A 26,656-nucleotide genomic window follows, 5' to 3' on the forward strand; every position below is an offset into this window, starting at 1 on the left:
GCTATTAACGTGGTTCCAGTGACAGGGCATGGAGGTTTAGATCAGGAGGTGGATGTGAATATATGGATTATTAAAGATACATTATAGAAGTAGAATCAATAAGATTTGCTGATGTCTTCCTCTTGTAGAGGACAGAGGAGAGGGACTAGGAGAAAGAAGGAGCTAAGAATGACCCCCAGAATTATGATTTGAGCAATCGGATGAATGGTGGTTTCACTGGGGTGGTTTCCCCTATGGGGAAAGACTGGGAAAGGTACAGGTTTTAGAGAGGACAGTTAAAAGTTAAGCATTAAGCCAGACACGAAGGCTCACGCTTGTAATCTGAGCACTTTGGGAGGCCAAGGCAGACGGATCACTTGAGCCCAGGAGTTTGAGACCAGCCCAGGCAACAAGGTGAAACTCTCTACAAAAAATACAAAATTTAACCAGGTGTGATGGCACATGCCTGTGGTTCCAGTTACTTGGGAGGTTGAGGTGGGCGAATCACCTGAGCTTGGGAGACGGAGGTTGCAGTGAGCTGAGATCACACCACTGCATTCTAGCCTGGGTGACAGAATAAGACCCTGTTGAAGAAAAGAAGAAGGAGAAGGAGAAAAAGGAGAAGCAGAAAAGGAAAAGGAGAAGGAGGAGAAGAAGTAGTTAGGCATTAAACAAGTTAAGATGCAAGGCATAGTGGCTCATGCCTATAATTCCAGCACTGTGGGAGGCCGAGGTGGGAGGATCACTTGAGCCTAGGAGTTCAAGACCAGCCTGGGCAACATGGCAAAACCCATCTCTACTAAATATACAGAAAAATTAGCCGGGCATGGTGGTGCATGCCTGTAGTTCCTGCTACTTGAAAAGCTGAGGCAGGAGGATACCTTGAGCAGGTTGAGACTACAGTGAGCCATGATCGCACCACTGCACTCCAGCCTGAATGACAGAGTGAAACCCTGTCTCAGACACACATACACAAACACACACACACACACACACACACACACACACACACAATGCAGATACTTGCAACACCCCAGTAGATATGTCAAGTAATCAGTTGATCCATTGTCCTATCCATATTTTATCTTCTGGATCATTGGTCTGGGGCTTAACAAAGAAGTCCAGTTGAGGTAGGTTGGGGGAGTTTTTGGCATATAGATAGTATTAGAAGTTTGGTCGAGCACGGTGGCTCATGCTTGTAATCCCAGCACTTTGGGAGGCCAAGGCAGGCGGATCATTTGAGGTCAGGAGTTCGAGACCTGCCTGACCAACATGGAGAAACCCCATCTCTACTAAAACAAACAAACAAATTAGCTGGGCATGGTGGCACATGCCTGTAATCCCAGCTACTCGGGAGGCTGAGGCAGGAGAATCACTTGAACCCAGGAGGCAGAGGTTGCAGTGAGCTGAGATCACACCATTGCACTCTAGCCTGGGCAACAAGAGCAAAACTCTGTCTCAAAAAAAAAAAAAAAAAAAAAAAAAAAAAAGAAGAAGAAGTCGAAGTCAGCCAGGCACGGTGGCTCATGTTATCCTAGCACTTTGGGAGGCTGAGGGGGGAAGATTGCCTGAGCTCAAAAGTTCGAGACCAAACTGGGCAACATGGTGAATCCCCGTCTCTACTAAAAATACAAAAAATTAGCTGGGCATGGTGGCGCGTAACTGTAGTCCCAGCTACTCGGGAGGCTGAGGCAGGAGATTCACTTGAACCCAGGAGGTGGAGGCTGCAGTGAGCTGAGATCATGCCACTGCACTCCAGCCTGGGCGACAGAGCAAGACTCTGTCTCCAAAAAGACAAAATTTTAAAAGATAGTACTAGAAGTCATGAAAATATATGAGAACGTTTACGGCTGTGTTTTTCAAACGTAGAGTTCGTGCTTAAAGTGCAAGTTTCAAGAAATCATCCCGGGGGTTTCTGATTCAGTGTCTTCATGAGGCTCAAGAATCTGCTCTATTAAAGGGTAACCCAAAAGATTCTGAGGCAGGTAGTTCATGCTCAGATTAAAATAGGCTTAAGTACAATCCGGAGGTGAGGAATTAGCAACAACATGTGTAGCCAACCTTTTCTAGAAGATGGAGAGAAATGAACAGAGGCTGGTAACTATAGAGGGGTATGAAGCCAGAGGGTTACCTTTTTGTGTATTATTAGTCTTTAAAAGGTAGGAGATACTAGAGCTGTGGTTCATAACCTTGGCTACACACTGTAATCGCCTGTTGAGCTTTCTAAAAATATTGATGCATAGGACTCATCCCAAGCCAGTAATTCTGAACCTCTAGGAATGAGATCCAGGTAGAAGTATTTTTTAACTTTAATTTTATTTTTCCTTCCTCCCCGCCCCCACATTGTTTTTATCTCCCCAGTGCCTGGCAGACAAGTGTGTCCTCAATTCATGTTCATCGCTGTGGAAAGAATTGCTGGCCAGTAGCAGGTGATACAGACCACAGTAAACCACTTAATGTATTGTAGAGCTCATGTAATCTTCGTGTGAAAAAGATTACAGTCCAATTCCCTGACTTTCAGATGGAGAAACTGAAGCCCAAGAGGGGAATTAAATGCCTAAGATCTCTCGCCTTAGTAATGGCAAATCAAGATCAGAAGCCAATATTCTAACTAACTCCCAGGTCAATGTTTTCCTGTCTTTCAACAGTCTAATTTTGACCACTCCCCAAATCCATTCACCCAATCAAGATCCAGTGTCTAATAACACCTCCCCCTCAATACCTCATTTCCTCAATCAGGAACCGACGCTGCCGTCCCTTTCATCCGACCCGTTGTCACCCCCAAACCCGCCTGTGTCTCATTTATTTTTCCCTCCATCATGGCTGCAAGCCCAGCCCGGGACTTAACCACACAGGCTGAGCGCCTCTCACTGCGTTTGCGCTGCTCTAGTAGCAGACTCTGTCGCCATAGCAACCGGAGACTCGGAATCGTCCTGCAGCAACAGCAGGCGAGGGGTTCTTGGTATAGTCATTTTTTATATATGCGTTCCTTACCGCTTCCCGCGCCTGATGCCTGAATTTGAGGGTCTGGTAGGAAAGCTCCATCAGACACTGTGCTAGGACCCTAGGGAAGGGAGAAAAGGAGTCAGTTACTGGGCTGACCGGTCGATCTAAGGAACCTGGCGCTTAACCAGCCCGCCCCTTTCCGGATTGGCTAGATCCTAGACACGCCCGCCAATCGCTGGCCACAGAAGGATTCTTTTAACATGCCAATCAATGTTAGACCGTGCATGTTTAATCCAGAGTGTTTGCGTGACACTGGCCAATGAAGAGATCGAAGAGGGAAGATTGTTAGAGCATGGGGCGGGCTTTGCAATTGTTTCGGTTTTCTCAATTCGTTTCTAAAATACAAGCTGACCCAGGGCCATATACCATATTTGTCCTTGATTTCAGCAGTTGTTCAGGCCTTTGCAACCCAGTGCTTCTATACCCAAGACTATATTTTGACGTCCCGTCTTCTCCTCCCTGGATTAGGGTAAAGGTTTGGAAATCTATTCTGCTTTTCTTTGAAATTCTCTGTGCATGGTCTATCTAGACTGGACGAATCTGCTGTGGACACTTTGGTTGTCAAGAGCCTTCTGGGATGCAAACTGTGCATCATCAAACTTCCCCTTCTCCTCCAATTCCTTTCACATCAGACCTGTTCTCATTAGACGTGGAAAAACATGGACGTGTTGTCCTCTGCTCTATTTTCTTCATGTGTTAATTAGTCTGTTTCTTCAATGTCTTTCCCTTCTGTCTCTCTTGCTGTGAATCCTATTCCAAATTATCCCTTCATCATTATCTTCGGTCTTCTTCATCCATTTCTTCTTCAACCATTTCTCCTTTCAGGATACAAAAATATTCAAGTCTCCTCAATCTACAAAAAAAAAAGTTCTCATAAGTGTTGAACTGAATCACCTCTCTCCCATTCAGGGCAAGCTTTCTGAAAGGACTAGCTATCTTCTTCCTTATTTCCTCACCTTCCACCCATTTCTCAACACATTCTGGTCCTGCTCCTTTGAAGCAGTTCTTGCCAGAGTCGTCAATGACTTCCTAATTGGGAAATCTGATTATAGATTATTTAATATTCTTTATCTTATTCCAACTTGGCACCATGTGAAATTGTTGACCACTTTCTAATTAATAATCATAACTGTAACTTAGTAAACATCTACAGCACCAATGTACTATGTGATTTACTTGGCTATCTAATATAATCCTAACACAACATGGAGAAGTTATTAATGCCCCAATTTACAGTTATGCAAACAGGCCCAAAAAGCCAAATTATTAATAAGTAGTTCTAGATAGAGTTAGGATGCAAACCTGTTTCCTGACTGAAGCCAGTGCTCTTTTCACTATGCCTTGCTTCCACCCTTCCTGTCCAGTCTCACCTCTAATTCCCATCTGGATACAGGCAACCCCACTCTAACACAAGCGAACTGCTTACAATGCTTGTGAACGACCAATGAGTAGTTTATTTGGCTTGGAGGACCACTCTCACCCCTGCTGCATAAGAAAAGTCTATATTGCCTGCTAAGACAGCTCAAATATCACCTTCTAGGATAACTCAATGGCGTTTTCTCCTAACAATCACTATATTTACCCTAGGCAAAGCTTAGGCAGAGAACAAATTAGTTCCTGATTCCGCAACATACTTTTCATACTGCATTTATCACATTGTTTTGTTGACATGGTTTTCAAAAAGTTAAAAATGTGATTCTTTGATATGAATGAACACCTGTCAATGATTTTGCCTAACTCATTAATGAGGGAGCCAATAAGATGGTAAAGCTGGTTTAAAGAGCATTATAAGGAACTGAATATTTACAGACATTTTTAGAAAACAATGTTAGTATAGTGTCCCTTAGCATCTACTGGAAACTGGTTCTATGGTTCCCACTGAGACCAAAATTGGGGATGCTTATGTTCCTTATATGAAATGTCATGCTACTTGCATATAAGTACGCACATCATCCTGTATACTTTATTTATTTATTTATTTATTTATTTTTATTTTTATTTATTTATTTTTTTTTGAGACAGATTCTTGCTCTTTTGCCCAGGCTGGAGTGCAGTGGCACGATCTTGGTTCACTGCAACCTCCGCCTCCCGGGTTCAAGCAATTCTCTGCCTCAGTCTCCTGAGTAGCTGGGATTACAAGCGCATGCCACCATGCCCAGCTAATTTCCATATACTTTATTTTTTATTTTTATTTATTTATTTATTTATTTTGAGACGAAGTCTCACTCTGTTGCTCAGCCTGGAGTGCAGTGGTGTGATCTCGGCTCACTGCAACCTCTGCCTTCCTAGTTCAAGCGATTCTCCTGCCTCAGCCTCCTGAGTAGCTGGGATTACAGGCACCCACCACCACATCCAGCTAATTGTTGTATTTTTAGTACATGTGGGGTTTCACCATGTTGGCCAGGCTGGTCTCGAACTCCTGACTTCAAGTGATCCACCCCTCCCCCCGGCCTTGGCCTCCCAAAGTGCTGGGATTACAGGTGTGAACCGCTTCTCCCAACCCATTCCGTATACTTGAAAACATCTCTAGATTACTGTAATACCTAATACAATGTAAATTCTGTGTTAATACTCATTATACTGCATTTTTTATTTGTATTAATTTTTATTGTTGTATTATTTATTTTTAATATTTTCAATTCTTAGTTGGTTGAATCCCCAGATGCCAAACCCATGGATACAGAGGGCCAACTTCATAAGACTGCTAGGTTAGATACAAAACTCGTTAATGTCTTACAAGGCAATGAAACTATAACCTTTGAAATTGTCTTTTCTAAGGGACGCAAATCTGTTAGTTAACATTTTGCTACAGAAATGTTTTCAAAGAGCTTCTTCCTCTGGCCATATCAAGTAACTAGTACTGGACTAGACCTGCTACTCTAAACAACTAGAAAACTAGACCACTACACAACAAACTAGACAAGATAAATGAGAAATAGTTTTCGCAAATAAGACAATAGGCATCACAGAACTGAGATACAAGAGGGAAGAAAAACAATTAAGGTGAGCCCTGCAATCATGCTAGATCTCTGTGTGGAAGTCCTTTCTGGACTTTAGTACAGGAAGAAGGAACAAAAATAGAGCATGTTAGCTTCACTAAGTTGAGAGGTAGAAGTTTGGGGATGCTAAATCAGGTTAAACTTGCAGGACAAATTGTTAACAGAAAGGAGTCCTGATACAGACCCCAAAAGAGGGTTCTTAAATCTTGCACAAGGAAGAATTCAGGGTGACTCCATAAAGTGAAAGCAAGTTTATTAAGAAAGTAAAGGAATGGCTACTCCATAGGCAGGGCAGCCCTGATGGCTGCTGGTTGCCCATTTTTTGGTTACTTCTTGATGATATGCTAAACAGGGGGTGGATTATTCATGCCTCTTCCTTTTAGACCATATCAGGTAACTTCCTAACATTGTCATGGCATTTGTAAACTGTCATTGTGCTGGTGGGAGTGTAGCAGTGAGGATGACCACAGGTCACTCTCATCGCCATCTTGGTTTTGGTGGATTTTGGCCAGCTTCTTTACTGCAACCTGTTTTATCAGCAAGGTCTTTATGTCTTGTATCTTGTGCTGACCTCCTATCTCATCCTGTGACTTAGAATGCCTTAACCTTCTGGGAATGCAGCCCAGTAGGTCTCAGCCTCATTTTACCCAGCTCCTATTCAAGATTGAGTTGCTGTAGTTCAAATGCCTGAGAAAATTACTGGAAAAGAATGAGTACACAGAAAAAAAATTCTAGAAATTTGTATAGGAGTCTCCTTGGGTCTCTGGATGGATTCTAACTTGTGTGTGCCAAGGATGAGAGTCTATGAGACCATACACATCAAAAAACGCAGAAAGAACAACTTCCAGAGTGCTGCAAGTAGAAAAATTACCATTACTCACACAGGCCTGAGAGAAATTCATAGTTGGAGTAGTCAGAGTACTACTCCAAACCCTGTTGGCCAAACCCTGACAAGGTTTAAAACAAACCTCAAAAGGATAGAGTTGATCTGCAAGTAACTTATCTGCCTGACAAAATAAAACCCAGCATTCTTTAAAGGAAGAAAACAAAATTTAGGTACTCAACAACATCTTATTCACAATATCCAACATCCAACCAAAATTGCTAGACATGCAAAAAAAAAAAAATTACAAAAGCAGAATAATGTGACCAATGAACAGGAGAAAAATAAATCATTAGAAACATATCCAGGAATTACAGAGATGATAGAATAGCAGACAAGGACTTTAGAATAACTATTATTGTAGTCAAGCAAGGAAAACTATGAGCATAACGAGACAGATAGAAGATATTATAATAGAACAAAATGAACTTTTGTTTGTTTGTTTGAGATGGAGTCTTGCTCTGTCACCACACTGGAGTCTGGAGTGCAGTGGTGCAATCTCAGCTCACTGCAACCTCCGCCTCCAAGGTTTAAGCGATTCCCCTGCCTCAGCCTCCCAAGTTGCTGGGATTACAGACACGCACCACCACGCCCGGCTAATTTTTGTATTTTAGTAGAGACGGGGTTTCTTCATGTTGGCCAAGATGGTCTCAATCTCCTGACCTCGCGATCTGCCTGCCTCGGCCTCCCAAAGTGTTGGGATTACAGGCATGAGCCACCGCGCCTGACCCAAAATGAACTTCAGAAATTAAAAATTTACTGGATGAGCTTAACAGCTGATTAGAATTGCAGAAAAAGGATCAGTGAAGTTGGTAATGTAACAGCAGAAACAATCCAAGATGAAATATATGGAGAACAAAAGGCTGTATTAGATATGAGTTCTAAATTTCTTTTCAAAGAATTAATATGTCAGTATGTTCAATTATTTGCCTTCTACTTTTAAACTTAACTTCCTTATAAAGCAACCTTTTTCGATTACCTACTTCACCCTGACTCATTCCGATTACCTGCTACCTGCTCTGCCCTGACTCCTGCCAAAGCACTCACCCTTTAATTTAAATTAGCCAATCGGAAGTAGTTTAACCTGTGCCGTCTAACCCTAGCCGGTAGAGAACGACACAGCAGCAGGCGCACCCCTTCCCCTCCCTGTCCAAGTGTGCGCTCACCATTGCTACATCTGTAAGGGTAGGCACCCTTCTATAGAAGTAACTTGCCTTGCTGAGAATTAAAAAGAAAATTTTATATTCGAGTGCTATTCCTTTTGCCACACCGAAACTTTATGTGTAACAGCTGGAAAACAAGAATAAACAGAGCCTTTTTAGGATAATATTAGGCATTCTAATGTGTGCAAAATTGACTCCAAAATGGAAGAAAGCAGCACTTTTTTTGAAGAAATTATTTACACACCTATAGTCCCAACTACTCAACAGGAGTGAGACTCTGTCTCAAAAAAGAGAAACAAAACTATACTATTTGGTGGATACGAAAATAGAGCTCAAGCCTACCGTTTGTTTCTCAAGACATATTATTTTTATTTTTATTTTTTGCTTTTCCTCCCCACCCCTCCCCACCTCCAAGTCACATTATTTTTTAAAGTATTGAAAAAATATAATCCAATTTTAGTTGGAGAAAACCAATTATTCCACTTATTCTTTCTGTGACAGCAAGGATGTTTTGTAAGGTGATTTCTGAATGGGTTTTTTTATTTGTTTGTTTGTTTGTTGTTTTTTGAGATGGAGCCTGGCTTTGTTGCCCAGGTTGGAATGCAGTGGCATGATCTCGGCTCAGTGCAACCCCCACCTCCTGGATCAAGCGATTCCCCTGCCTCAGCAGCCCCCCAACCCCTACCCCCAGTAGCTGGGATTACAGGTGCTTGCCACCACACCTGACTAATTTTTGTATTTTTATTACAGATGGAGTTTCACCATGTTGGCCAGACTGGTTTCAAACTCCTCACCTCAGGTAATCCACCCGCCTTGGCATCCCAAAATGCTGGGATTCTGAGTGTTTTTTAATCATAAGTTTTTTTGTTTGTTTATTTTTGGAGACAAGGTCTTGCTCTCTCAGGCTGGAGTGCAGTGGCACCATCATAATAGCTCACTGCAGCCTGGAACTCCTGGGTTCAAGTGATCCTCCCACCTCAGCCTCCCAACTATCTGGGACTATAGGAGTGTGACACCATACACAGGTAATTTTTAAATTTTTCTGTAGAGCAGGAGTCCAGCTATGTTAGCCAGGCTGGTCTCAAACTCCTGGCCTCAAGTGATTGTCCCAACTCGGCCTCCCAAAATGCTGGGATTATGGCTAATCATAAGCTTTTTGTTTTATGAACTCTCTTCAAATCATACATTAATTCATCAAACCCTTTCTCTCCTCGTCCCCTCCCTACCTTGGAATTCTGTCTTCATAGCCTCATTTATGTCAAACTGTCTTCAGCAGAGCTTCTCTAGGCATGCAAGATTGAGAGGGAGTTTTCAAGAATGACAAGAAATGTGCCTGCCTAACTGCAAACCTTGTGACAGTCAACTACAAGCCATCTCTGAATATATATTGTTAAAACTCCATTTTTTTATGTTTCTAAAAAATGTATCCTGTCATTCTTTAAACACTGTCAACTCTGTCAAAGAGAGAGAGCGTTTTAATCACACAGACATTCTGTGTTGGTATATATCCTCTCTGCCAAAGATTGTTGGAATGTAAGACTAAAGAGCTTTTATTGGATCTTATCCACAGACAGAGTGAAATCTGGTTTTTGCCCCTTCACTGTGTAATTTTCTAATTTACCCTGAATGGTATCAGAATGTTGGCCCTGGCTTCCCAACTTCATCTCTGCTGCAGTCCTATTACTGGCCTTCCTGTAGCCCCACATAACAGTTCAGAGCTCTGCTCTGGAGTCATACAGGCCAGGGCTGGAATCTTGCCCCATCACTAACTCCTAATTTTAGGAAAGGTATTGGACCTGTTCAAACCTTGTTTCTTCATATGCAAAATGGGAACAGTAATAATCTCTCATAATGTGGTAGGGATTAAATGAGTCAAGGAGTGGAAAGGACTGCCTTACTCAAGTTTCCTTGATTTAGAGATTGTTTGCTTTTTTTCTTTAAGAGAATGAATAATCAATAAAACAAAGAGACTTAGCTCTGTTTTAAAAATGAAGGGGGTGTATTTTACTGGAAGGATAGCAGGGTAACCTATGTCATTAAGCCAAGGAAACATTGAGCCACAAGGTTCAGAAAGGGCAGAGACCAGTGTAGCTTCAGGGGCCTCAGCAGCTGTTCCCTTCACTCAAAAGTGTCCTGCCATTAGTATGACTCATCTTCAAACTTCTGTAGCCTACACATCAATCAGCTCAAACTTGCAAGGAAAAGAATGCCGTCTCTGACCAATGGATGGACTTTTCTCTCAATCAGTGTTGCTTTCAGATCAAATCAATTGTGGCTAGCATGCAGGATCTCAGATATGAATAGGTCTGCAGGGCCTATAAGAAGGAAAACAAAGTTGACATGCACCCCAAAAAGTATGTGATTCCAGTGCTTGGAAATGCCTGGCACACGATGAATACTTTATGGGTTTTGGCTATTAGTGTTGTGACTGTTGATAGAATACCCTGTAAGTTTCAGCCTCCATACATTTGATTCTGCCATATTTTACCACTGAGATGACATCCCTTCTCTTTTTGAACGAAAATAAATCATTCTTTTTTCTTTTTTTTTTTTTAAATTATGAGACGCAGTCTCATTCTGCCACCCAGGCTGGAGTACAGTGGCACAATCTCGGTTCACTGCAACCTCCACCTCCTGGGTTCAACAATTCTCCTGCCTCAGCCTCCCAAGGCACTACAGGTGCGTGCCACCACACTCAGCTAATTTTTGTCTTTTAGTAGAGATGGGGTTTCACTATGTTGGCCAGGATGGTTTTGATCTCCTGACCTTGTGATCTGCCCACCTCGGCCTCCCAAAGTGCTGGGATTACAGGCGTGAACCACCATGCCTAGCCTCATTTCTTCATTTATTCTGAAAATACTTATTTCATACTTGACGTGAGTCAAACAATGGGGATAGAATAAAGTCCCTGCCTTCATTGAACTCATATGCTAGTAAAGGACTGGGGGTGCAGGAATTGATCATACCCATAATACATGAATATAATTTGAGGTAGTGACATATTCCATAAAGAAAATCAAGCAGTTTGAGAGGACAGATAATGATACTGGAGGAAAGATAGGGACACTAAGTGAACCAGGGATAAAGGGAGTTGAAACAAGGGACTGCGGAATGTGGTAAGGCACTTGATTCTTAGAGTAATATAAACCCATTGAAAGGTTTTGAATAGGAGGGTAGTGAGATCTAATTTATATTTATAAAATATTATCATGGATGTTATATGGAATGAGAGAGAAAGCAAGGAGATAAGAGAGATGGCTACTGCAAGTTATCCAGGTCAAATGGTGGCAGTAGCAGTGGAAGTATTGAAGAACGATCAGAGTTAGGGTATATTTTGTGTTTATTTTGTTATAAAATATCTTAAGCATACAAATGTAGAGAATAATACACTGATATATTCACCTTCCAGATTTATCAAATCCTAACATTTTGCCTTATTTGCTTCAGATCCTTTCTTTTTTAAAGAAAGAAAACTGTGTAAGTATAGTGGAATCCCCAAAATAGCCTTTACGGATCCTATTCCCATCCCCCAGAGGTACCAGCTGTCCTGGTTTTGATAGTCACCATTCACATGTAAGGTTTTGAATTTTTTATCACATATGTATATATCCATGAATATATAGCATTTATGTTTTTTGAAAAATGTATATAAAGAGTAGATAACTTTTTCCAACTTGACCTTTTCATTTAACATTGTTTTTGAGATTTGCCCATGTTTTTATATGTAGCTCTAGTTTATTCATTTTTTTCTTATTCTACACAAAGGATTTTTTTTTTAAAGTTTTTTGAGACAGAGTCTTGCTTTGTCACCCAGGAGTGCAGCGGCACAAACATGGCTCACTGCAGCCTCAACTTTCCAGGCTCAAGTGATCCTCCCACCTCAGCCTCCCAATTAGCTGGGACTACAGGTGTGCACCACCATGCACAGCTAATTTTTGTATGAAGGGAGGACTCCCTGTGTTGCCCCAGCTGGTTTCTAACTCCTGGGCTCAAGTGATCCTCCTGCCTCGGCTTCCCAGAGTGCTAGGATTACAGGTGCAAGTCACCAAGCCTGGCCTACATAGTATTCTTTTGCAGGAATATATCACAGTGTCTACTATCATGTTGATGGACAGGTTCAGTTTTCACTTTTTAACGATTACAAACAGTGATGCAATAAATATCCTTGTACGTGTTTCCTAGTGCACATGTACATGTATGAGAGTTTCTCTAGGTCAGTGCTTCCTAAACTTTTTCAGGTCATAGAACTCAGAAATGATAAAACTTGTGTGTTACATTGGTAAGCTGGAGGGAATTTAGAAGCATCTATACATGCGGCTTGGTGAAAAAGATCACACAAACATTGATACATTATTATTAACTAAAGCCCATACTTTATTCAGATTTCTTTAGTTTGTACCTAGTGTTCTTTTCTGTTTCAGGATCCCAGCCAGGATACCATATAACATTTAGCTATTAAAAAAAAATTTTTAAAAACAAAAAACATTTAGCTATGGCCGGGCGCGGTGGCTCACGCTTGTAATCCCAGCACTTTGGGAGGCCGAGGCGGGCGGATCACAAGGTCAGGAGATCGAGACCACGGTGAAACCCCGTCTCTACTAAAAAATACAAAAAATTAGCCGGGCGTGGTGGCGGGCGCCTGTAGTCCCAGCTACTCGGAGAGGCTGAGGCAGGAGAATGGCGTGAACCCGGGACGCGGAGCTTGCAGTGAGCCGAGATTGCGCCACTGCACTGGGCCAAAGAGCAAGACTCCGTCTCAAAAAAAAAAAAAAAAAAAAAAAAAAAAAAACATTTAGCTATTACGTCTCCTTAGTCTCCTCTAGGCTGTGACAGTTTCTCTGACTTTGTTTTTGATGACCTTTATATTTTTAGGAATACTGGACAGGTAATTTGTAGAATGCCTCTCAATTGAAATTTGTCTATGTTTTTCTCATGAAACACTGGGGTTATGCGATTTAGGAAGATCACAGAGGTAAAGTACCATTCTCATCAGACCATATCAAGAGTCATACTCTTATAGTGGTTTCTCACACCTCATCAGAACCTGGAAAGTGATGAAAAACTGCCTCATGACAGACTTCCTGATAGAGAGGTGAGTGAAAAACAGATTTTTAGCAGTTCCTCACAAACCTCCCACATTGGTTTATAGTCACTTAATCTTGTTTTCTGGCATACCTAGTCTTTTTTTTTTTTTTGAGAAGAAGTTTTGCTCTGTTGCCCAGGCTGGAGTGCAATGGCATGATCTCGTCTCACTGCAACCTCCGCCTCCCGTGTTCAAGTGAGTCTCCTGCCTAAGCCTCCTGAGTAGCTGGGATTACAGTCACCCGCCACCACACCCAGCTAATTTTTAAAATATTTTTAGTAGAGATGGGATTTCACCATGTTGGCCAGGCTGGTCTCGAACTCCTCACCTCAAGTGATCTACCTGCCTCAGCCTCCCAAAGTGCTAGGATTACAGGCATAAGTCACCGTGTCTGGCCCATAAATTTGGATATGTAGTATTTTCATCATCATTCAGGTAAATAGTTTTAAAATTTTCATGGTGATTTCTCTTTTGACCCCTAGATTATTCATTTGAGATGGAATCTCGCTATGTTGCCCAAGCTGGTCTCAAACTTATGGGCTCAATCGATCTCCCCACCTGAGCCTCTTGAATAGCTGAGAATACAGGTGCATACCACCATGCCCAGCACCCCCAGGTTATGTAGAAAAGTATTTCTTAATTTTTAAATATAAAAATTAAGATTTTCTGGTTATTATTCATTATTGACTTCTAGCTTAATTGTGCACAGACCATACACTGTATGATTTCAGTTCTTTAAAATTTATGGGCACTTGCTTTATTGTCAGAGTATGTTCAACTTTTACAAATAGTCCATGTGCGCTTGAAATAATGCATTTGTGAACATTAATATATAAATTGGGTTATGTTTGTTAATCATGTTATTTCAAAAATCTGTATCTTTAATGACGTTTTGTTTGATTTGGGGGCTCAGTTACTGAGATAGGTATGGTAAAATGTTCCACCACAGAAAAGTGGATTTTGTCTGTTTCTCATTGTGGTTCTGTATGATACACCGAGGCCATATTATTAGGTGCATACAACTTGAAATTGTTATATTTTACTGGTAAATTTAAGTCACTCAAGGAATTCTCAACTATGGCATCCTCAACAGATATTTATAGTTCATTTATAGTTCCTCCTGGTCCAGAGGGTCTTTTTTTTTTTAATTTTGAGATGGAGTCTTGCTCTGTTGCCCAGGCTGGAGGGCAGTGGTGAGATCTCAGCTCACTGCAACCTCTGCATCCCGGGTTCAAGCAATTCTCCTGCCTCAGCCTCCTGAGTAGCTGGGACTACAGGCACACACCACCATGCCTGGCTAATTTTTATATTTTTAGTAGAGATGGGGTTTCACTATGTTGGTCAGGCTGGCCTCGAACACCTGACTTTGCGATCCACCTGCCTCGGCCTCCCAAAGTGCTGGGATTACAGGTGTGAGCCACCGTGCCTGGCCTCTTTTTTTTCTTTTTCAATGTAAATTTATTTAAATACATAAAACTATCCTGTTGCAGTGGCACATGCCTGTAGTACGAGCTACTCTGGAGGCTGAGGTGGAAGTCTTGCTTGAGCTCAAGAGTTTGAGTCTAGCCTGGACAATATAGTCCATTTAGCCTTCGAAGTCTCCAGAAGAGATATTTTTGCTGCCCCAAAAAGGTGGCGGCACCTCCTTAAAATACCTGTGCTGGCTGGGCCACTTTGTCAGCAGCTTCCTCAGGAAAAAATGGCTGCAGAGCTCACTTCCTGTTGGGCTTCCTGTGCCTTGGTCTCTCCTCCTAGCTGACTCAGGGAGTCAGTGGGTGTTGCGGCCCTAAGTAGTCTTCTAGCACGTGTTCTGGTTACTAATTATCTTAAACTGTGTGCAATATGCTATTAAATCTATACATTGAGTTCTTAAACCTATTAATTCTGGAGTTTCTATTAGGTTATTTTTTTCAAGCATGCACATGTGTAAGCATGCTCTTATTGCAGTCTTTTTCTGGTTGCTCTGGTAGGTTTCCTTTTGTTTGATATTTCTGTTAGTTCTGACCCAAAATGTTTGTTTCCATGTATGATCTGCTAATTTTTGACTAAATACTGGTCATTTTTTGAGCAAATTATTTATAAGATATTTTGACATTTAGCCGCATATCTGCAACTATCTGATCTTTGACAAACCTGACAAAAACAAGCAATGGGGAAAGGATTCCCTATTTAATAAATGGTGCTGGGAAAACTGGCTAGCCATATGTAGAAAGCTGAAACTGGATCCCTTCCTTACACCTTATACAAAAATTAATTCAAGATGGATTAAAGACTTATATGTTAGACCTAAAACCATAAAAACCCTAGAAGAAAACCTAGGCAATACCATTCAGGACATACGCATGGGCAAGGACTTCATGTCTAAAACACCAAAAGCAATGGCAACAAAAGCCAAAATTGACAAATGGGATCTAATTAAACTAAAGAGCTTCTGCACAGCAAAAGAAACTGCCATCAGAGTGAACAGGCAACCTACAGAATGGGAGAAAATTTTTGCAACCTACTCATCTGACAAAGGGCTAATATCCAGAATCTACAATGAACTCAAACAAATTTACAAGAAAAAAACAAACAACCCCATCAAAAAGTGGGCAAAGGATATGAACAGACACTTCTCAAAAGAAGACATTTATGGAGCCAAAAAACACGTGAAAAAATGCTCATCATCACTGGCCATCAGAGAAATGCAAATCAAAACCACAATGAGATACCGTCTCACACCAGTTAGAATGGTGATCATTAAAAAGTCAGGAAACAACAGGTGCTGGAGAGGATGTGGAGAAATTGGAACACTTTTACACTGTTGGTGGGACTGTAAACTAGTTCAACCATTGTGGAAGTCAGTGTGGCGATTCCTCAGGGATCTAGAACTAGAAATACCATTTGACCCAGCCATCCCATTACTAGGTATATACCCAAAGGATTATAAATCATGCTGCTATAAAGACACATGCACACATATGTTTATAGTGGCACTATTCACAATAGCAAAGACTTGGAACCAACCTAAATGTCCAACAACGATAGACTGGATTAAGAAAATGTGGCACATATACACCATGGAATACTATGCAGCCATAAAAAATGATGAGTTCATGTCCTTTGTAGGGACATGGATGAAACTAGAAACCATCATTCCCAGCAAACTATCGCAAGGACAAAAAACCAAACACCGCATGTTCTCACTCATAGGTGGGAATTGAATAATGAGAACACATAGACACAGGAAGGGGAACATCACACACCAGGGACAGGGACTGTTGTGGGGTGGGGGGGGGGGAGGGATAACATTAGGAGATATACCTAATGCTAAATGACGAGTTAATGGGTGCAGTACACCAACATGGCACATGTATACATATGTAACAAACCTGCACGTTGTGCACATGTACCTTAAAACTTAAAGTATAATAATAATAAAATTAAACAAAATAAGTTGAGATCTTACTAAAGGTCTAAAAAAAAAAAAGTTCTGTATCTTGGTAAGAATTTTAATATATGGATTGAAGTGTTTACTTCAGATATAAGGATTAAACTATATTATATATATAACATATATAATATTATATATTAGAAAAATATATAAATTTCTATATAAATAGAAAAATATATGTATTATATTTATAAATTATATATTATATATTAAATTTTAAATCTTATACAGATGACCATTCTGCTATGCTTTTGAAGTTTATGTTTCAACTTTTTATTATTTATTTATTTTTGAGATGGAGTTTCACTTTTGTTGCCCAGGCTGGAATGCAATGGCATGATCTCCACTCACTGCAACCTCTGCTTCCTGGGTTCAAGCGATTCTCCTGCTTCAGCCTCCCAAGTTGCTAGGATTACAGGCATGTGCCACCACACTTGGCTCATTTTATTTCTTTAGTGGATAGAGATGGGGTTTCACCATGTTGGTCAGGCTGGTCTCGAACTCCCGACCTCAGGTGATCCACCCACCTCAGCCTCCCAAAGTGCTGGGAATGTAGGTGTGAGCCATCACGCCCAGCCTCAACTTTTTGTTTTTTAATTATTTGTTTTTTTTAAAAAAAGGCTAGTCAAGTGATGCAGTGAAAGTGGAGAAGAAACAAATTTGTGATTAAGGTTTTCAGAATAAAAAATTGAGGCCGGGAGCAGCAGCTCACGCCAGTAATCCTAGCACTTTAGGAGGCCGAGGTGGGAGGATCACTTAAATCCAGGAGTTTGAAACAGCCTGGGCAACATGGTGAAACCCCGTCATTACAAAAGATACAAAAATTAGCTGGGAGTGGTGGTGTGCCCGTGGTCCCAGCTACTTGGGAGGCTGAGGTATGAAGATTGCTTGAGCTGGGAGGTGAAGGTTGCAGTGAGCTGTGATCATGCCACTGCACTCTAGCCTGGGCGACAGAGTGAGACCCTGTCTCAAAAAAAAAAAAAAAAAAGTGAGGAAAAAAAGTTTTAATTCCTTGTTCACTTTCCTTGATATTAGTTTTGGTAAAGTCTAAGACTAAGACAGTATTGGCAAAGTGTGTAGGAGTTAGGAAATGTGATATAAATAGATATATGCTTAGCAAAAGAAGAAAAGTGGCTTGGAAAACATCTGGGAGGCCTGAGCACTATTACAGGGAGAGAGGAAGTAATCAGTGGGAAGGAAAAGAGAGATATTAAAATCAGTAAAGTCTAATGGGTTCAGAGACAGATGTGAAAGGATTAAGAAGACAGGTGCTTGGAACTAAACTCAATGTTACATGGTTGGTCTAACCAGGTTGGAATACTCTTTGCTAAAATTACTAGGATATAACATATGGTTCTTAATTATGTTTCTTAATTAAGTGCTTTTTTTTTTTTGGTATGTGTTTATCAGCTGTTTAGATTCAAAATCAGCTTAGTCAGCTGTTTAGATACAAAAAATTTACCACCTTTCACTTTATAAGTTTACAGAGTACACTCATATACCTGATCTATCAGATCAGGTATCTCATCCCAAGATAGGTGTAGTCATTTTTCTTTTCCAGATTAGAAAAATTGAGACTTTGCTAAAGTTACACAGCTAGTAAATGGAAAAGCTACTCCTGAGATTTTTGACTTCGTGTATTAAAATCTTATGACACTTTATGCCAGGCGCAGTAGCTCACGCCTGTAATCCCAGCACTTTGGGAGGCCAAGGCAGGTGGATCACGAGGTCAGGAGTTCAAGACTAGCCTGGCCAAGATGGTGAAACCCCATCTCTACTAAAAATACAAAAATTAGCTGGGCGTGGTGGCAGGTGCCTGTAATCCCAGCTACTTGGGAGGCTGAGGCAGAGAATTGCTTAAATTTGGGGAGCAGAGGTTGCAGTGAGCCAAGATTATGCCACTGCACTCCAGACTGGGCAACAGAGTGAGACTCTGTCTGAAAAAACAAAAACAGAAACAAAAAACAAACAAACAAAAAAACTTAGGCACTTTAATCACAGTACTTATAATAAATCTTCTAATTTGGAGCCATTTTAAGAGGGTGGCCTAGCCAGGTAATTGCCTGGAGGTTCAATCCATAAAGAGCACTAAAACATTTTATCATTGGAAATGTAGTAAAGAAAAGGATATATTTAATAGAATTCCTCTGGTAGAACAGTTCAGCATGTGGCTGGAACTGGTACTTTGATATGTGGCCTTTTGTGAGTGATGAGATTACTGCACCTCCCTCCTTCTCCACTCCCCTTTAAGGGTATATCACATTACTATGTTATAAGGAAGTTGGATTCAAGTAAGTGCATGGATTTCTTTTTAATGAGGATATATAAATCTAGACCAGAGCAGAAATGATCACAACAGTGAAGAGAGACATGCCCTTTCTACCCTCTACCACTCAGCCATTCTTTTGAACTTATATTGAATGATTATTGGGGAGTATAGATTAGAAAAAATGCCAAATTAATAATCTGGTCTGGTGAGACAAAGTAGCACCCTATTTCAGAATTCTTTCTATTGCAACTGATAGAAATCTCAACTCAAACAATCTAAAACCAAGAAAGGCATTGGCTCAAGAAAACTGGCGAGTACAGAGGCAGGGTGAGTATCAAAATCAATGCTGAGATCTTGTGTGTGTGTGATTTTTCTGCTCACAAGAAGGGTTGGTTCTCAGGTTGGCTCTTCACTGTACACAATGGCGAGTGTTCCACATGCCAGAAAGTCTTATCTCTAATCACTGAATAAATGTCCTAGGTTTCCCTCTGATTAGCATACCTTAGGGTATGGGTCCACACTCGATCTACTTGGCAAAACCTATAAATGCTCAGTACTAATCAGATTTATATGCCCAGCTGTGATCTAATACTGTGGCCAGAATGACATAACAGTCCTTAATGACTCAGGCCAGTCTAGGGCAGCACCTAGAACTCTTTGCAGTCAAACCTACCCAACCCATCCAGGAGCTGCTATACATTGAGGAAGGGGCAGAATGAATGCTGGGAAGCAACTACAACGAACACTGCACGTGAGTTTCAGCGGGGCTTTGCTTTGCTTCTCTTAATTGTTTTGTGTTTATGTTGGTCCCCTTTATGGGTGTAAGCTCCTCTGTGGCAGGGCTGTATTGTACTCTATTCGTCTATTCCCTGAAAACTCCTCCCACAGTGGCATTCACTTAACGTCTACTAAACAATGTTAAATTCTACTGAGGTGTAAATCAAGGTCTACGGAGAATAAATCAAGAGTAAGAATAAGCCAAGCTAAAATCACAAAGTTAATGGTGGAGAGACAGATTTAGAACCTGGACATTGTTCATTCATTCCTTTATTCATTAAACAACTACAAGGCCAACTATTTGTTAGGCATTTATCAGCCATTATAGTCTAGTGGGTTTACAATTTTTTAATATAAAATTTTAAAATAATTATTTTTATTTTTTGAGACAAAGTCTCACTCTGTTGCCCAGGCTGGAGTGCAATGGCGCGATCGCAGCTCACTGCAACCTCTGCCTCCTGGGTTCAAGCAATTCTCCTGTCTCAGCCTCCCGAGTAGCTGGGATTACAGGCATGTGCCACCACACCCAGCTAATTTCTTTTTTTTTTTTTTTGAGATGGAGTTTCGCTTTTGTTGCCCAGGCTGGAGTGCAATGGCGCTATCTCCGCTCCCTGCAACGTCCGCCTCCCCGGTTCAAGCGATTCTCCTGCCTTAGCCTCCTGAGTAGCTGGGATTACAGGCATGCACCACCACGCCTGGCTAATTTTGTATTTTTAGTGGAGACAGGGTTTCTCCATGTTGGTCAGGCTGGCCTCCAACTCTCAACCTCAGGTGATCCGCCCACCTCTGCCTCCCAAAGTGCTGGAATTTCGGGCGTGGGCCACAGCTCCTAGCCTAATTTTTATATTTTTAGCAGACACGGGGTTTCACCATGTTGGCCTGGCTGGTCTGGAATTCCCGACCTCAAGTGATCCACCTGTCTCGGCTTCCTAAAGTGCTGGGATTACAGGCATGGGCCACTGCACCTGGCCAAAACAATATGTGTGTGTGTTGTGTATATATATACACAACACACATACATATATACACACACACACATACATATCAAATAAACAATTACACAAATACCTACATAATTACCATGGAGACATCTCAGGAAGAAAAAGTTCAGGGTCCTAGGAGAGGATGTAACAGGGGAATTTGAATTAAAATGTGGGATGTGAGCAAGGGATGGTCTTCCTGAGGAAGTGACACTTAAAGTGAAACCTGAAGGATGAACAGGAGTTAGGAACAAAGAAGAGAGTGGGAAATTATTGTTGGTTCAAGGATCAACATTTAGAGGCCTTAAAACTTGCGGGGAGGCCGGGTGCAGTGGCTCACGCCTGTAATCTCAGTACTTTGGGAGGCCGAGGGGGGCAGATCACCTGAGGTCCGGAGTTCGAGACCAGCCTGACCAACATGGAGAAACCCTGTTTCTACCAAAAATACAATAGCAGCTACTCGGGAGGCGGAGTTAGGAGAATCGCTTGAACCCGGGAGGCAGGCACTGCGGTGAGCCGAGATCGTGCCATTGCACTCCAGCCTGGGCAACAAGAGCAAAACTCCGTCTCAAAAAAACAAAACAAAACTTGCGGGGTGCGGGGGCAGGGGAGTGGAAGGAAGACCTGGAAGTGCAGTGCAGATGAAACGAGGGGTAGTGGGAAGAGGCAGTAGGTAGGTGGCTGATTAAACAGGGCCTTAAAAGTTATATTGTTTTAAAGACTTTTCGTGGGTGGGTTCCATCCAATGCTTCAAGGAAATTGAACCCTGGACACCGTCCAGCGGTTTTTCTGACCATCTTGACTCAGCATCTTTCTTCATCCTTTATCAGCACATTACGGGGGGCCATCAAGCTTCCTTCTATCTACTTACTCTGCCTTGGCGTTTGACTCCTTATCAGATTTCCCTGACTTTTTAGCATGGCCCCTCTGAGCGCTCTTATTTCACTTCTACCCCCAACCCCACCCCGTAACTCTCCCAACTCTGCAGTCCGTGACCTTCAGGTGCCCTTCAAAGTCAGAAAAACTCGGCAAGGTTGGTACTTGGAGGACATTAGCAATTCAAAGAGGTGTCACACAACCTCACCATTAGATGGGAACAATAGCTTACCCAACACCCATATTTAGATTATTCCGCCACAACTACTCTGGGGGATGGTTTTATTTGCGGCGGCTTTCTCCGTCCATAGCCACCGCGTGAACGGCACCGTAAGAATATTCCCGAATGCTCCTGTCACGCGTCCCGGCCGCCTCTTCTTCCTCCCCGCCACTTCCCCAGGCCAGGCCCGCGGATAACGCCTCAGTTGCGACCCAGCTCTAGGCAGTCCGCAGGGGCCTCCGCCGGGGACGGAAGGCACGACCCGGGGCCGAGCGGGGACAGGCCGCGGGGCAGGCGCGGGCGGGCGCTGTAGCCGAGCGGACGGAAGGCGCGGGCGGAAGGCGGTCGCGCGGGTGGGCAGGGGGCACCGCTAGGGGCGGGGCTTCGGCGCGTCGGAGGCGGGGCTCCCGCGCCGTTCACGTGACGGACCCGGCTGTAGCGGCGGCGGCCGCGGCGTCTTAAGCGGCGCCCAGTGCAGGATGGTGCTGGAGGCGGCGGCGGCCGTGGTGGCGGCGGCGTCGTCGTTGGCGGCAGCGGGAGTGGGTGCGGCGGCAGCGGCGGCGGCGCCCGCGGGTGGTATAAAATGGCGGATTTCGAAGAGTTGAGGGTAAGCGGGGGCACGCGAGTGGAGAGCGGAGGCCGCGGGGGAGGGGATGGGAGAGGAGGTGGGGAAACCGCAACGTCGCCGGCCGCCGCCTGCTCGTGCCTCCGGGGCCGGTTGGCGGAGCCCTGAGCCCCGGCCCGCGGACGAACGGGCGCCGAGGGCGCGGGGGAGGGGAGCGGGCCGGCGGAGGGCACGCGGACGGCGTGGGGGCGGCGGGCCTGGGCCGCGGCGAGCCGGTCCCTGAGTGCTGCCCGTGGTCCGCACACCTGGCGCGGGGGGCCGCGGCGCCCTCCGGGAGGGGCACATGGGGACCCGACATCCCGGTTCGCAGTGAGGGCCGAGGTGGGAAGCAACGTTTGATCTCGCACCTTCACTGGGGTGTACGTGTCTGTGGCGATTCACAAGTCTGCATGCTACTCACTTGGTGGAGGACTGTTTTCTGAAAGCTGAAGTTGCGTTTAGGAATCTCTCCTCTTCTTATGGCTGATGCTACCGTTTAGTCAGGTCTGTCACGAGAAAAGGCCCCTTCTCACACCCTTGCCTCCTAACATCTTCGAGAGGAGCCTGGTGTTTGGGGATCCCTGCCTTCAATAATCGGCCTTAAACCTCGATATTTTCTTAGTGCTTTAGTAAGAAATCTGCAAAGTCTATGTTGTGAGGTTTGTGCATCCCTTTTACTCTTGAGGAAAAATATTTTTTTCTTCTTAGCCTTAAAACAAGATCGTAACTTTATTGTTGATACCTTTGTATAGCAGAGATCTGGAATAGGGCTGTGATGGGGGTAGAACAGAAAAGACGTTTTCCCCCCAGACTAATAATCTTTAAAGTCCTTAACTAAAACAAAACTAAGTGTGACGAATGAGATGGATTTGTGTGTATCGCTGAATTACTGGCGACATAAATGAGGTGTTTACAGACAGAAACCCTGATTATTTTTTTTTTTTGATGTATCTTAAGGTAGAGATGAGTATAAACTTAAATTTACTGCAACTCGTTTGTGTAACACTTATGATGTTAGGATTTCTTTTTCAAATAAGGAAGAGGAATCCGGTAAAAGGTTCAGTTTTGTATATTTATTGTTTTCCGCAAGGGATGGGATGGGGGAAGGATGTTGGCTGGTTACCTGCTTAGTGGACATGAGCAAAAGAACGTATGCTCTGCTCTAAACGGAGATTGTTGGAGTTTGCACAGTGCCTGCCATATTCCCTCCTGCTGTTTCAAAAATAATTATTAAGTTCCCAGTAAACACGTATTAATACATGTTATGCCACATACTAGTTTATGCAGAGAACCATGATTGTAGGTAAAGGATGTTAATACTTGATAAGTTTAAGGGTTTTAGTGGCTCAGAGCCCCAGCTGTAAAGCTTTTAACACCTGTGGAGCTTTTCAAACCACGAACCCTGAGCCTCACCTCTGTAAATTCATGCGTTAGATTTTGAACTCTGAAGTTACATATATTTTTACCTGCCATCTAGTTTTAATTTTTGTGTAGTAACAGAGGTATACAAGTTTTCTAAGTTTTTTTTTTTTTTTGTTAATGAAAACTTTCCGGGATTTTTATTAGATCTCTTATGAATGTTGTTGGCCAAAGCTTAATGTAAAGCGGAGAGTTTACTCGCTCTTATAGAGCAGAGTAAAAGCAGTCAGTGCTCAGATTGGAGTGCAGCCAGCAACTGGAAAGTGATAGAAACCAAAGAAGCTTTTTTTCTCTTCCTTTCTGCCTTCCTCTCTCTCTCTGTTTTGTTTTGTGGATCAGCTTCATCCTCTCTTCCTGTAAATCAGCTGTCTTTACTTCTTGCATTTGTTAGAAGATGGCCCCTCTCCCACAATTCATATGACGTGTCCAGCAGAGACTAACTGGGGAGAATTTTCAGAGGAGGGAGGGGTACAGGCTGGGCACATGCAGTAAGCATCATCTGATTTTCTTTGCCTTAACTGCTCTGTGCAGACCCGTGTCACCCTACACCTGAAGATGAACTGTACCCCGCTCCTACACCCCATTACAGACAGTAATGATGACGATGGTATATACCCATTTTAATATAGTGGTTATTCCATGCCTGATTCTGGTCTAAGCATTTTTTCTATACTTATTTAATTCTCACAATTTTTTGAAGAAATTGAAGCACAGAGAGGTTAACCTGACCTAAATCACACAGCTTGAGGTTTGAAAAGCTAAGATTTTTAATCTTAGACTTGTAGCTTTAGAGTCTGGGCTTTTCAGAGCCCGAGCTACACTGCTTTGTTCTGGTATCTTGGGGTCTAGGTGGAGCTTCTAGCCATCATCCTGCGATTGTTCCTAAATTAAATGATTGGTAACATCTTTCTTGTGTGACATTATAATAAAGGAAGAAAAACAGACTAAAAAACTGAATAGAAAGAAAGAAAAGGGGAAGAAATAATCTTGGATTCTCAAAATGATGGTCCTTGGATCAGAATATATTGTGATGGTCAGAGTGATGGTCAAGTAAATTATAGGACCAGGAAAAATTGTGGGCATTAGTTTGTTGGCTAACTTCTTAGCAGTAGAGAAATTGGTCAGCCGATCTGGATGCCACATTTGGCTGCTGATATGCCACAGAGAGGATTTCCATTACCCTTCAAGGCCACTCATTTTGGACAAGTATAACCAGAGCAATTCACATCCTGGCTAGTGCTGCATCTATACTGGAGGTAGGGAATTTTGGGAAAGGTCATCCTCAGTGTGGTTTGGTGACCCTGGTGCCTTTGCTTTTTAGACTTGTTTGGGGGGGTGGGGGGGGTGGGGGAGGATTGGTTATTCAATTAGGCAACTGTTACGGGGGTTGCCTGACCATTTCAATTTGGAGACTGCTGTGTGAGCCAGTACCAGAGATCTTGGCTGGTCATAGCAGAATATGGCAGCTCTATACCTTGTTGCCTTTCAGTCCCGGTGACCAGAATATCAGCCCACCTCTCTTCCAATTCTTCTGAGAGAGAGAATCTGATTGGCTGAGTTTAGGTCAGGCTCTACTTCTGTGCTAATCATCCATAGCCAGGGGCTTAGAGTCAAAGCACACAAACCTGATCAGCAGATTATCCTGATGGATTGAAGGAAAGGAAGTGGGGAAGTTCTCTGAAAAGGGAAAATGTGGCCTGTGTGCTCAAAGATGATTACAATAATGTGTTATATATTAGAAGCTTTCAAGGTGCCAGAGAAGAAATTACTCAATTTGCCAGTTGCTTATTTATGGCATCTATGTTGTTAGGAGTTGAAGGAGTGATTAGTTTGTGAATGAACAGGTTTTGAATTAAGTAGTTGTGAATTAATGTGGGACAAGATCATAAGATTTGATGGCCTGAACTTCTGTCACTGCCGCCTTGCTTCCTCCTTCAAAAATGGTCTGGAGGGCAGGGCGTGGTAGCTCACACTTGTAATTCCAGCGCTTTGAGAGGCAGGAGGATCGCTTGAAGCCAGGAGTTCTGGGTTACAGCTAGCTCTGATCTTGCCACTGCACTCCAGCCTGAGCGACAGAGGGAGACCCTGTCTCAAACTAGTCCGTACAAGAGCTAAGCACAGGGATGGAGGAGAGCAGGAGTCGAGTTTCTGGAATCACTTACCTCTTCTTTAACCAGAGCAGCTTTTTCTTTACCCTTGTATTTCCCTTCCAGTTGCATATTTCCAATACTGTGGTCTGCTGGTGGCAGTCATTCACAAAAAGGTCCCTGCTACACTTTAACCTGGTTAATCTACTTTCCCTACTTCTCATCACTCAATGGGGAGAAGGGGGATCTATTGTAGTGACTTTTTTTTTTTTTAAAGGATCTCCCTTCTATATTCTTCATCCCCTTCTTTTCAGGCATTGAGAATTTATTCTGTGTGTGTCTCAGAATGAGAGTGAATGTGCCTGTGAGAATCTGGTTGTGCATTTGGCCTGAGAGAGCCAGCGATGATAACTTTATCAATAGTTAATGGGTAAACCAGAACATTTACCAAACTGGGTAGATTTGTTGTGTCATAAATTGAAGATCAGATTTGGGTCTTTCATGCTAAGAAGCTTAAGTAATTCTGTAACAGAAGGTCTTCTGTCTAGAAGGCTTAAGTGTTTGGTTTCCTTACACCTACCAGGAGTCACCATCCTGATAACTTCAAGTGCTGTTAGGATGCAGAAGGAGAATGGGAAGTTAATGGGGGATTTGAGGTTAGAGGTCCTCATCACGCTCCCCTCCCCATTTATTGGGCAGGGATATAGACTAATAGCTATGATAGATATAACAGAATCTTCCATATGATTCAAAGCTATTATGGGATGCAACTAAAATTTCCGAGGCTTCACTTGAGCTCATGTCTATGAAAGCACGTTCGAAACAAAATATATTTAAAGTGAAATAGGCTGTGTGCAGTGGCTCAAGGCTGTAATCTC

General features: G+C 42.8%; 2 protein-coding genes across 17 annotated transcripts in view; one reads left to right on the plus strand and one right to left on the minus strand.

Annotated features, from left to right (window-relative positions):
- KATNAL2 (katanin catalytic subunit A1 like 2) overlaps window positions 1-22,053 on the minus strand; it is a 274,880-nt gene extending 252,827 nt beyond the window's left edge. For both annotated transcript variants that reach the window (XM_055233021.2, XM_055233019.2), the window contains exons 1-3: window positions 21,681-22,053; window positions 3,620-3,838; window positions 2,974-3,043 (exon numbers count right to left, since the gene is read on the minus strand). In XM_055233021.2, the coding sequence (XP_055088996.2) occupies window positions 2,974-3,043; window positions 3,620-3,678 (129 nt within the window). In that variant the 5' untranslated portion in view covers window positions 3,679-3,838; window positions 21,681-22,053. The remainder of the gene's footprint in view (window positions 1-2,973; window positions 3,044-3,619; window positions 3,839-21,680) is intronic.
- Window positions 22,050-26,656, plus strand: part of PIAS2 (protein inhibitor of activated STAT 2) — a 119,517-nt gene continuing 114,910 nt past the window's right edge. For 9 of the 15 annotated variants that reach the window (XM_063639874.1, XM_063639918.1, XM_055232941.2 and 6 more), the window contains exon 1: window positions 22,063-22,275. In XM_063639874.1, coding sequence (XP_063495944.1) covers window positions 22,252-22,275 — 24 coding nt within the window. In that variant the 5' untranslated portion in view covers window positions 22,063-22,251. Of the gene's footprint in view, window positions 22,276-26,656 lie in introns of all 15 variants that reach the window. The other 6 variants (XM_055232968.2, XM_063639869.1, XM_063639888.1 and 3 more) reach the window with 3 other exon arrangements.

Source organism: Symphalangus syndactylus, chromosome 1 (genome assembly GCF_028878055.3).
Source record: "Symphalangus syndactylus isolate Jambi chromosome 1, NHGRI_mSymSyn1-v2.1_pri, whole genome shotgun sequence".
In the NCBI taxonomy this organism is placed as follows: domain Eukaryota; kingdom Metazoa; phylum Chordata; class Mammalia; order Primates; family Hylobatidae; genus Symphalangus; species Symphalangus syndactylus.